At 54.2% G+C, this 11,201-nt stretch overlaps 3 protein-coding genes across 3 annotated transcripts; 2 read left to right on the forward strand and 1 right to left on the reverse strand.

The window, feature by feature from the left end:
* Positions 1 to 4,072: 4,072 nt before the first annotated feature.
* On the forward strand, positions 4,073 to 5,707 carry LTHEOB_2321 (Mnng and nitrosoguanidine resistance protein; the record flags this gene model as incomplete). The annotated part of the gene is made up of 3 exons (XM_035511121.1): positions 4,073 to 4,307; positions 4,363 to 5,442; positions 5,544 to 5,707. 3 exons carry the CDS (start codon positions 4,073 to 4,075, stop codon positions 5,705 to 5,707), a joined length of 1,479 nt encoding a protein of 492 aa, XP_035364030.1.
* Positions 5,708 to 6,355: 648 nt separating this feature from the next.
* Positions 6,356 to 8,089, reverse strand: LTHEOB_2322 (Prolyl-tRNA synthetase; the record flags this gene model as incomplete). The annotated part of the gene is made up of 2 exons (XM_035511122.1): positions 6,356 to 7,619; positions 7,671 to 8,089. 2 exons carry the CDS (start codon positions 8,087 to 8,089, stop codon positions 6,356 to 6,358), a joined length of 1,683 nt encoding a protein of 560 aa, XP_035364031.1.
* Positions 8,090 to 8,521: 432 nt separating this feature from the next.
* Positions 8,522 to 10,455, forward strand: LTHEOB_2323 (Chaperonin TCP-1 conserved site; the record flags this gene model as incomplete). The annotated part of the gene is made up of 3 exons (XM_035511123.1): positions 8,522 to 8,564; positions 8,736 to 10,009; positions 10,060 to 10,455. 3 exons carry the CDS (start codon positions 8,522 to 8,524, stop codon positions 10,453 to 10,455), a joined length of 1,713 nt encoding a protein of 570 aa, XP_035364032.1.
* Between the last annotated feature and the right edge of the window lie 746 nt (positions 10,456 to 11,201).

Here is an 11,201-nt window from a genome sequence, read left to right on the forward strand (position 1 = left end):
GCGCCGGGGCTGATGAAACAGAATCGCCCGCCGACCCCTCCACCCGCAGCCGCCACCCGCGCAAAAATACAGAGCCACCAACGCCCTGGATATTAACGTCGCTTGGCTCCGCCGTCCAGCCCGCCTCTTGGCGCCAGATCCAGCCTTGCTGCCGCCCTCCTCTCCGCCGCGCCGGGTCCCTTTGCACGCCCTGCGAAAATCATGATCCGCCCTCAGCGGGTATTCAACAGCGTGGCCGCACGTCCCTGATGAGAGCTGAAGTCAGGCACAGCTTGCAGCCGCCGGCGTTGTTGCACCACATCGGGCCTTTGCCTGCCTCATCTCCCGCCAACACAAAATCGAGCCTGGCCCGCCCGACAATCAATCCTTGATCCATCGCCCGGCTGTTGCACTATAACGTTAGACAACCGCTGCCACAGCCGGCATCCTTCTACATAGTGTCCACTGCCCAAGCATCGGGCTAAGCTATGCCTCGACCCCGGTCGTCGGCGACTGCGTGAGCCACCGTAGCACAGGCGGGAAACCCGGACGCACGCTGTAAACAATGTCTCTGATCCCCTTGGCCCCTGCCCTCTACGGGAGGGTCGAAACGACACTTCTGTGGTCCTGCAGCATGCGCCTGTCGGCGAGGCGTCTCGTGGCCGCCGCTGTCGAAACCACTCATTCCGTGTTTCCTCACTCCGCAACCGTCAGCCAGCAGATGTCTATGCGCCTGTCTTATATCCTGCCGGCTTCTCGAATTGCAGCTCAGTCTCAGCTCGCGCTTTGTCTGCGTCGATGAGAATCTCTCCTCGTCTGGCCTCTGCCAGGGGCTTTGACTTCAGCTTCACTCCTGCTGTAACACTTCTCAATGCACGCGACAAACGTGAGCCGGCAGTACAACGGCTTCAAGTGGCGCCAGTACCTGCTTATGGCTGACGGAGGTTCCCGTTCTGCGCCAATGTGGCGGTGGGGCTCTGCTGGATCAGAAAATCTGCACCCATCGCAGCCAACGTCATTGTCCTTTGGGATGCCAAGCGGCATACCTGCAGCCACATCGTAGAGCAGTATTCATCTGCAAAGTCGGCAGGCAAAGCCGTTAATACTATCCCATCTAGCTAAACATATTAACAGACATTTCTTACGTGGCCTCTATACAGATCATACCCCTCTTCCCGACGATCAAGCTTCGACTTCCTCTTTTGTCCTTATCTCCGCCCTGTTGTGTTCCCCTCTGTCATGCATGGACTTGTGCGCCCTAATTACAGCTTGATGACACATAACATTTTACTCTACCATGCATCCTTCAGATTGCTTGTGCATAGGTGGTGGCTAGCTTTATGAGAGCACTGTGGTGCTATCCAGTCAGCCGACCACAGCGTCTTCACCAAACATCAAAGATACATCCAAACCAAACGCTGTTCGGCGTCGGGTGCAGTCCGACGGCATGTTTTAATGAGACAATTTCCATGGCGGCACCCTCGACTTCTTATTGGACATTTGAGCCTCCTTTTCAAGAAGTCATTGCATTTTGGAAGTGCTTCTTCCCACCCCCAATTCAGTAGTCCACTTCCTGTTTCATACCGCCTACCGAAACCACTATACGCACTTGGACCATCTTTTCAATGATTCTCTTGTTTCTTTTACTTTTCTCTGTGGCTTACAAGGCATCATTCATGGCCCGAGTCCTTCCAACGCCACGGACGCTTACCCAAGTCCTTTTTGCGGCCCCAAACGCCGCCACAACCCGTAGTGTGGCGGGCCGCTATTCCATTGATCTCGCCGATCGCGATGCACCAGCTCTCTTTTCGCTCGATCGACACGTATTCCTTGTTGTACATGCATTCACCCCCAGCAACCTGGCCTACCACACTCTCACCTATTCAGGCAACGCCGTGTATGCATGTATCTTCGCATTGCCGGTGCATAATGCACTCAGTGGCAACGCTTCCTTTGCACACCACAGTGTAGCTCAAGGTAGGTCTTGGTAAACCCCTTGTGCCTGGTTACTAGCTTGCCATCTACTTTGTTTCTCAACATATTGGACCGGTTCAGGTGACCACGTACTTGCTGATACCCCAGTCGACAATGCCAAGGGAGGCGTTCACACATTGAATTAGTCAGAGCAATGAGAAAGTCTCACGAAGTTGTCCGAATATGGTACTGCCACCCATTGCGATGACCAGGAATGCAGGTCCTGACCACGTGGATGGTAACGATTTGCCGTCATGAGATTCATCCTTACCACCTCTGTCAGACTTGGCGACTGATCCAGTCGGCTCCACCGTGATTTGCGTAAGACTTGGAAGTAAAGAAGCGAAGAATGTGGCCAATCCTTTCCAGATGTCTCAGTTTTGTTACACCTTTGAACGTTCTCCATTGACACCCCGTCCCTTCTGTCGCAGAGACTTTGCCTGCACTAATCTAAAACTCGACTCCCTGCAGGGTTCTTGCAACGCCACGCCCAGAACTCACGAGGTGGCTGCACATTGAACCAGGTAGCGACATAGTGGCCGGCCTATTTTCCAATACAGTAGGATTCTACGGGTTTCGCCTTTACTGTCTAAGAATGCTCGGTCATTCCGATTAGTTGTTGCGTGCAAGTGGGTGCTGTACGCCCAAAATGACGAGGCTGCGCCGCACAGCCACCGGAGCTGTATGCATTCCGTGTTCCAATCATTCGCCCCTACTGAGTTCAGTTAAGGGGTCTATTGAAGTAGTATGGCCCATATCCGCACTTAAGGCTTCCCGTCGTCTCACATCCATAGAAAGAATGTAAAGAGATCTGTTGATCTTTTTCATTCTATCGTACTCATCACCCTCCACCATTTCAGGCCCACTCTTCGGCACATTCTCTCCAAACAAATTACCCCTACAACTTTTCCATCCCTTGAAACCTTACCTCAAACAATGATATGAGAGAATCCACTGACTGCCTTTAGCCCACCTCTACGCATCACTCGGTTGAAATCAAAAGCCTGAATCGAAGTGAAGGTATTGGAGACTATGCTATGCGCGGCTTGGAGCATCATGCAACTGAATTGTCCAGTCTACTTCTGTTGCGGCAATAGTTATGTCAGCAAGTGATTGTGGGCTGGCCAATGTGGCACTCAATATTGGTCCTTAAAATCGGCTCTGGGTTCCCCACTTCAAACCTAAACCCAGCCGAAGCGCTTTTTCCTTAGTCTTCTATGACGCAGATCATCTCTAACATCTCTCTTCTTGGCCAGGTGCTCGAAGCTATACCAACTTTTCAGTTCAATTTCAGAAGCAGCGGATACAATATTCCTTCTCACATACTCGATAATGACTTTCAAACAGATTCTACTCTAAGACTTTTACTAAAGATACATCATACTTAATACAATCTCTGTGGAAATACCGGGCTCAAGGCGTTCTTCTTGGGCTATGAAATACCTAGAACATAAAGCTCTCACCCAATACAGAAAGAAGTAAAAAGGCACAGTTTAGAAGCTTTCTTGCAGCTAAGGTTCTTCAGAACCGTTATGAATTCTCAACCATAACAATAAAGAGGAACTTGAAATGATGCTTGAAAGAGCAGAAGCAAAACAAAGCCCTTGTACTCCACGGTTGATTTGCTAATGGAGATGACGGATTTCGAGCACGCTCTGAAAAGGGAAAAACCAGGATGGCGAAGATCAGATTAAGGCAGTATCTGGCAATGAAGCTAAGTACATATGTGGTCTCTTAACATGAAAATTCATGGTCGCATCGGCACTAGAATCCGGTTGGGTTGTGACCGCGGGAAGTATGGCGGAAAACATGTACGCGGGACTAAACCGGTCTTGGCGACTCTGACATCAAGACTCCGAACTACGCATGGACCGCTGCGATCCTAGTGGTCTGGTATATTTGTGCTTGAGTTCGGCAAAGCCATTATGACATGCTCTTCCAACGTCCACACGGCAATTTGTTTACGTGAGGTAGCTGTCAGCACAATTGATAATTTCCAGCCCTTTTGCTTCGCCAATTACGTCATGCTGCTTTTGCCCTCCAGGCTACAAACAGAATCCGTCGCGCTCCGGCATATCTCTTGCACGCAAAATACTTACAGCATTTCCCTAAGCTAACAATGTCTGCAAGACAGCGCCCTTCACCGCCTCAAGAAAGCCGGTTTTCCGACGATTCGAAGAAGCAGGACCAAGATAAGTCCGACGTGGGAGAGGACGGGGGAGATAGGGGTGGCCCTCCCTTACCGGTAGGCTTCTGGGATCATCGTCTGAGGCACGTCCGACTGGAAGCATTTCGGAAATGGGGTTACACAACGATTGTTCTAATGGCCTTTATCCTCGCTGTTCTTTCAATTTGTGAGTTCTTTACATTTCCGCCACATCATTAAATATAGTAATCGATAGGAATCAGACTGGGCCACGTTCCATCACCTGCCTGCAAACATCAAGAAGCTTGTCGTCTACGTTGTTGACATGGACGGCACCGGCCCGTACACCGCATCTGCCACCGGCCATGCTCCAATCGTTGGGCCGGCCATCACGAAGCTGGCAACCCAGATGTCGCAGCAGTCAGTAACCCTAGGCTACCGCATAATGTCCGGGGAGGCCTTCAAAAACGATCCGGTCCAGGTTCGGCTGGCCGTCTACAAGCAAGAAGCCTGGGCCTCGATTGTCATAAACCCAAATGCCACCGCCCTGCTCTACAGCACCGTCCAAACAGGCAACTCTTCATACGACCCCTTAGGAGCATGTCAGGTTACTTACGTCGAAGCTCGCGACGAGACGACGTGGCACAATTACATCCAGCCCCTATTAGATCAGTTCATAATCCAGGCGACCACCACCGCCAGCCGGCGCTGGGCCAGCGCCGCGCTCCAAAATGCCAGCGATCCAGCCGTGCTCGCCAACCTCCGCGCCGCGCCGCAAGCCCTCTCGCCCGCCATCGGATTCTCGCGCTACAATCTGCGGCCATTCTACCCGTATGTGGCCGAGCCGACCGTGACCATCGCCCTCATCTACCTCATCATCATCTCCTTCTTCTCCTTCAGCTTCTACCTGCCCATCCACCTCAAGTACCTCAAGCCCGAGGGCCACCCGCCGCTGCGCTTCTGGCAGCTGGTCATCTGGCGCTGGTGCGCCACCGTCGCCGCCTACCTCTTCCTCTCGCTGGCCTACAGCCTGATCTCGCTCGCCTTCCAGATCAACTTCTCCGGCGGCAATCCCGTCTCCAGCAACGTCCTGTCGACTAACATCAGTCACGGCAACCCGGACGCCTACGGCAAAGGCACCTTCCCGGTCTACTGGATGCTCAACTTCTGCGGCATGGCGGCGCTGGGACTGGCGTGCGAGAACGTGGCCATGTTGATCGGCCAGCCGTGGATGGGCCTATGGCTCATCTTCTGGGTCATCACCAACGTCAGCACTGCCTTTTACAAAATCGACACCGAGCCTGGCTTCTACCGTTGGGGTTACGCGTGGCCGCTGCATCATGGTAAGCCCTTTGCTTTCCCTGCTCAAATTTCCTGTCCTTGTCATTTCTACCTTGAGAAGAATGGTATAGGCTAGCAGTGACTTACTTCATTCCCGTCACAGTTGTCGAAGCAACCCGTACCATCCTATTCGATACTTATTCCAACATCGGACTCAACTTCGGCGTCTTGTTGGCCTGGGCTGCAGTCAATACCATACTGTTTCCGTTTATGTGCTATTTCATGCGGTATAAAACGAAGAAGGGCCTGCAGTTGTACTGGGCGTAGATATTTAAACATCAGAGATTGTCAAAAATCATTCACCATTACCAATATTCCTGTGGCGTGTAAGAGACATGCATTGTTTGGCTAGAAAGAGCTCGTAAGGCGCGTATGTCATGCGTGGATCGGGCATTGTTTCTGACTTACCCCGATTTCATTGGCATCTCTTCAAATTCAATATGGAAAGCACAATCATCTTACGTGCGACCCAAGAAACCACAGCAGCAACTGGTCAAAGGTCATAACGTAGCCAGGGCGGCGACTTTACATCAGATAGTCAAGACAATCAAAGGCCTTTGGACTCCACGGCCTTCAGAGAGAGCATCACACTTTAACACCAAACCGCAAACCACTTTTAAGAATGATACACGAGTCAGAAACCTTACACAATGACGATGATTGATCTGGAAATGTTTTTTCTACGATTCTTCCGAACTATTGTCTCTTTTTCCTTTCTACTCCGGAAGCCGCTCAAACCGAGAAAACCATATGCCGGAAAGACATCACCAACACTGGTAGAGAAAATTGGGGATTCAATGTCACCCTTTGAGATATATCATCACCATGCACACATCTGCCGTGGCACCGCCCTAACAACTCCACACACCGCCTCATGCGCCATTCATCTTTATCCACCCATTCTTCCGCAAACGCTTAGTAGCTACGGCCGAACAGGACCCACTCCTTAGCCTTCTCCTGGCAGTTGGGGTTGAGACACTTGGTCTCGCCCTTGACGAGACCCTCAGTGGGCTGCTCGTAAGGGATACAGAGCGACTTGGCGCCCATGGAGGGAGCGCGGGCATCCTGGGCCTCGGCCTCACTCTCGTTCTTGCGCGCCGAGAGATCCTTGATCTCGTCCTCGCAGGGGCCGCCGAGACAGTGGGGGATGAGGCAGACACCCTTGTTGTCGAGCGTGGGGACGAAGTCGTCCCAGCTGGTGATCTTCTTGCGGGCGTTGTCGAACTGGCTCTTGGCCTTCTCGAACATGTCGGTCTGGATGGTTTCGAGGAGGGTGGGGATGGCATTGTCGAGCTCCGAGATGAGGATCTGGCCCTTGCCCTCGCGGTCACGGCGCGAGTAGGTGACCGAGTGCTTTTCACGGTCCTTGGGGCCGAACTCGAGGCGGAGCGGAACGCCCTTGAGCTCCCAGTCGTTGAACTTCCAGCCAGGGGAGTAGCCCTCACGCATGTCGGTCTCGACACGGATGTTGACAGCACGAAGAACCTCGGCAATGGCCTCGGTTTCCTTGTACAGGGCCTCCCTGTCCTCGGGAGTGGTCTTTGCCGTGATGCCGACAGGGATGAGAACGACCTGGATGTCGGCAACACGGGGAGGAATGACAAGACCCTTGTTGTCAGAGTGAGTCAGAACCATGACACCGATGGAACGGGTCGTCAGACCCCACGAGTTCTGCCAGACGTGAATCGGAGGCTTCTTGCCCTCACCCTCCTTCACGGGGGAGGGATCCTCGACAGTGATGTCGAACATCTTGGAGAAGTGCTGGCCCAGGCAGTGGGAGGTGGCAGCCTGGATACCTCTGCCGGTGGCCGGAATGTAGCCCTCAATGGTGGTCGTGTACTCAGCACCAGGGAACTTCTCGTTCTCAGTCTTGACACCCTGAACAACAGGGCATGCCAGCAGGTCCTGGTAGACGCCAGCATAGTAGTCCAGGATCTGGCGAACTTCCTCGCCCGCCTGCTCCTTGGTCAAGTGGGCAGTGTGACCCTCCTGCCACAGGAATTCACGCGAACGGATGAAAGGCATGGGGTGCTTGAACTCCCAGCGCACAACGTTGTTCCACTGGTTCAGCTTGAGAGGGAGGTCACGGTGACTGCGGATCTCGTTGGCAAAGTAGGGGTACATGGCAGTCTCGGAGGTGGGGCGGACGGCGACGGGCTTCTCCAAATCACTCTTGCCACTGTCTAGGGTTCAGCTTCACAGTCATTCTGAACAAATCGACTTTACTCACCCCTTGGTGACCCAGGCGACCTCAGCAGCGAAACCCTCAACGTGCTCCTTCTCGCGCTGCAGGTTGTCGGCAGAAATGAAAATGGGGAAGTAGCAGTTCTTGACGCCCATCTTCTTGATGCGCTCGTTGAACCAGCCCTGGATCGTCTCCCAGATGGCATAGGAAGAAGGCTTGAGAATGTAGCAGCCAGCGACATCGTAGTAGGCCAGCATGCCGCCCTTGGTCAAGACCTGCTGGTACCATTCGCCCAGGTCGTCCTCCTTGGCCACATCAATACCAATGAGGGCAGCGCCCTCGACCTTCTTCTTCTGGGCAGGCTTCTGCGCGGGCTTGTCCTTCTTCTGCTTGGGCTCCTTCTTGGGCTTTGCGTCCTTGGAGCGCTCGGGCAGAGCCGCAGTCTCGGGCGCCTCGGAAGCCATGGCGGGGTACTTGCGGCGAAATTGAGCTCTGTAGCGGTGCGGGCGAAGAGATGTGGGGGACGCCTGGGCGACGTCGAGTCAGGCGGAAGTGAGCGCGGGAGGGGCGGCGGCGTTTGAGCGGGAGAGGAGTAAAGAATGCGCGGAGCGAGGGCGGTGATACGCGCGGCGTTGACTCAATGGGATGCGCGGGCGAAGCTAATTGACTGGTGGGGTTGAAAACAAGCCGGCCGAAAGTCGTAGCCGCTCGAAAGCAGTTGGACCCTGCGCTGCGGCGGCCGCGACTAGCAGAGGTGTGCCAAGGCACAGCGCCGGAACATCGAAACGCCGCTGGGGATCGCGACGCCGGTGGAAGGCGGCCCTGGCCCGTTTTTGTGGCAGAAGCTCAGCGCGTCGAGCTCTCCACATCCCCCTTTCTACGCGTCCCACGACACCATGGCCGGTATCTTCGAGCAGCCGCGCAACGCCGGCACCCTTTGTACGTCCACCGCCCCTGTCGTCCCTTCATTCCCACCCCGCTACCCCTCTGGCCCGCAGCACCTCCGTCCCTGCTCCTCTTCCACCGGCTTCCTTTCCCCGCCATTCCTCCATCCAGCTCTGTCTTCGCAGAAACCACTCTCTTTTGGCCCCAGCTAACCTCCGGCTACAGTCCTCGGTGGTCAGAAAATTAGTGGCCAGGACATCCGTGATCAAAATGTCCTCGCAACTCAAGCAATCGCTACCGTCGTCAAGTCCTCGTTTGGCCCCTCCGGCCTGGACAAGATGATGGTCGACGACATCGGTGATGTGACCGTTACGAACGACGGCGCCACCATTCTCTCGCTCCTCGAAATCCAGCACCCCGCCGGCAAGATCCTCGTCGACCTGGCACAGCAGCAGGACAGGGAGGTCGGTGACGGTACTACCTCCGTTGTCCTGATTGCCGCCGAGCTTCTTCGCCGCGCAAACGAGCTGATGAAGAACCGGATACACCCCACTACCATCATCACCGGCTACAGGTTGGCTCTGCGCGAGGCTGTGAGGTACATGAACGAGAACATCGCTATCAAGGTCGAGAACTTGGGCAGGGAGTCGCTGGTCAACATTGCGAGGACCTCCATGTCCTCCAAGATCATCGGTGCCGACGGTGACTTCTTCGCTAACATGGCTGTCGACGCCATGCAGGCTGTGAAGAGCACCAACCAAAAGGGCGAGGCCAAGTACCCCGTCAAGGCTGTCAACATCCTCAAGGCCCACGGCAAGAGCGCAACCGAGTCCATGTTCGTCAAGGGCTATGCTCTCAACTGCACCGTCGCTAGCCAGGCCATGAAGACGCACATCACCGACGCGAAGATTGCTTGCTTGGATATCAACCTGCAGAAGGAGCGCATGAAGCTGGGCGTCCACATTACCATTGATGACCCCCAGCAGCTGGAGAAGATTAGGGAACGCGAGTCGCAGATCGTCCTCGAGCGCATCGACCTCATCCTGAAGTCCGGTGCCAACGTCGTCCTGACCACCAAGGGTATCGACGACTTGTGCCTGAAGGCGTTCGTCGAGAAGGGTGCTATGGCGGTGCGTCGCTGCAAGAAGGAGGACCTGCGGAGAATAGCAAAGGCTACCGGTGCCACGCTCGTTTCCTCGCTGTCAGATCTCAATGGCGACGAGAAGTTCGAGCCTTCGCTGCTGGGCCATGCGGAGGAGGTTTCTCAGGAGCGCATCTCCGATGACGAGTGTATTCTGGTGAAGGGCACCAAGGTCCACTCTTCGGCATCCATCATTCTCCGTGGTCCCAACGATCTTTCTCTTGACGAGATGGAGCGTTCGCTGCATGACTCTCTCATGGCTGTCAAGCGTACGCTTGAGAGTGGCCGCATTGTTCCCGGTGGTGGTGCTGTGGAGACCGCATTACACATTTACTTGGAGGAGTGGGCAACCTCGGTGGTACGTATTGTGCGCAGTCATATCCTAACTCCAGACTAACGTAAAATCAGGGCTCCCGCGAGCAACTTGCCATCGGCTCCTTCGCTCAGTCCCTCCTCGTCATCCCTACCACTCTTGCCGTCAACGCGGCCAAGGACAGCAGCGAGCTCGTCGCCCAGCTGCGCAGCCGGCACGCGGTGGCACAGCGCACCACCAACGACCCCAACGCCTCGACCGCGGCCGAGAAGGACGCAGCCAAGAAGAAGGACTACAAGAACTACGGTCTGGACCTCACCCGCGGCAAGCTCGTCGACCAAATCAAGCAGGGAGTGCTCGAGCCCAGCATGAGCAAGGTCAAGCAGCTGAAGTCGGCCGTCGAGGCATGCATCGCCATCATGCGTATCGACACGCTCATCAAGCTTGACCCCGAGCAGAGGGCTGAGGAGGATGACGGTCACGGTCACTGAAGAGACTAATGTGGATATGAGCTGGGCCCGCGCCGTTTGCGACGTGTTTGTTGTAAGATGGAGTCACGTTGAGATAGAAGCATTGGCGCCGGTGGGAAGTTAAAAACAAAAAAGAGTGTATTAAGCTCGATGTGATAATACGATCATGAGTCTCAGCGCACCAATGTCATCATGACTGCCCCATGTGTATGTATGGATCCTCGTTTTATTTTTGCCGGTCTCTTGTCTCGAGTGAATTGTCTTGCTTCCGTCACATTGCCCTTTCCCCGCTCCTATATCGTGGAGTTGTAGTTGAAACAATTTTGGTGTGCTTAGTATTGCAGCATTGAAGATAGAGTACTTGAGGCGTCCGCTGGGACAGTATTACATGACACATCTGACAACAATAGCAGCTAGACAAGAGATTCGACTATCCGACTTTCTTACAGCACACCTCTCCTAAATTGGTACTGTGGTAAGAGCATCAAGCAGCCACCTGTATGGGGAAGAAAGGTTCTCTAATGCATATTGTATGCCCTTAATTCGAGCCCTTCGGCGTCCTTTATGATAAAGACTAGAATAATGCAGGCACGCAATGAAGCAAGCAAAGTTGATGACAACTTCGGATCTCTCTACTGCACTAAGGAGAAGAAAAGGAAAAGACCCAACCCTCCCGCCCTGACCTTTATGATACACAATAGACCCCATGTAGCGCTTAAGAAGGAAAAAGAAACATGAGACCATTGCCGCCGCCCCATCGTTACCAT

The sequence above is a fragment of the Lasiodiplodia theobromae genome (genome assembly GCF_012971845.1).
Source record: "Lasiodiplodia theobromae strain AM2As chromosome Unknown scaffold_6, whole genome shotgun sequence".
Taxonomy (NCBI): domain Eukaryota; kingdom Fungi; phylum Ascomycota; class Dothideomycetes; order Botryosphaeriales; family Botryosphaeriaceae; genus Lasiodiplodia; species Lasiodiplodia theobromae.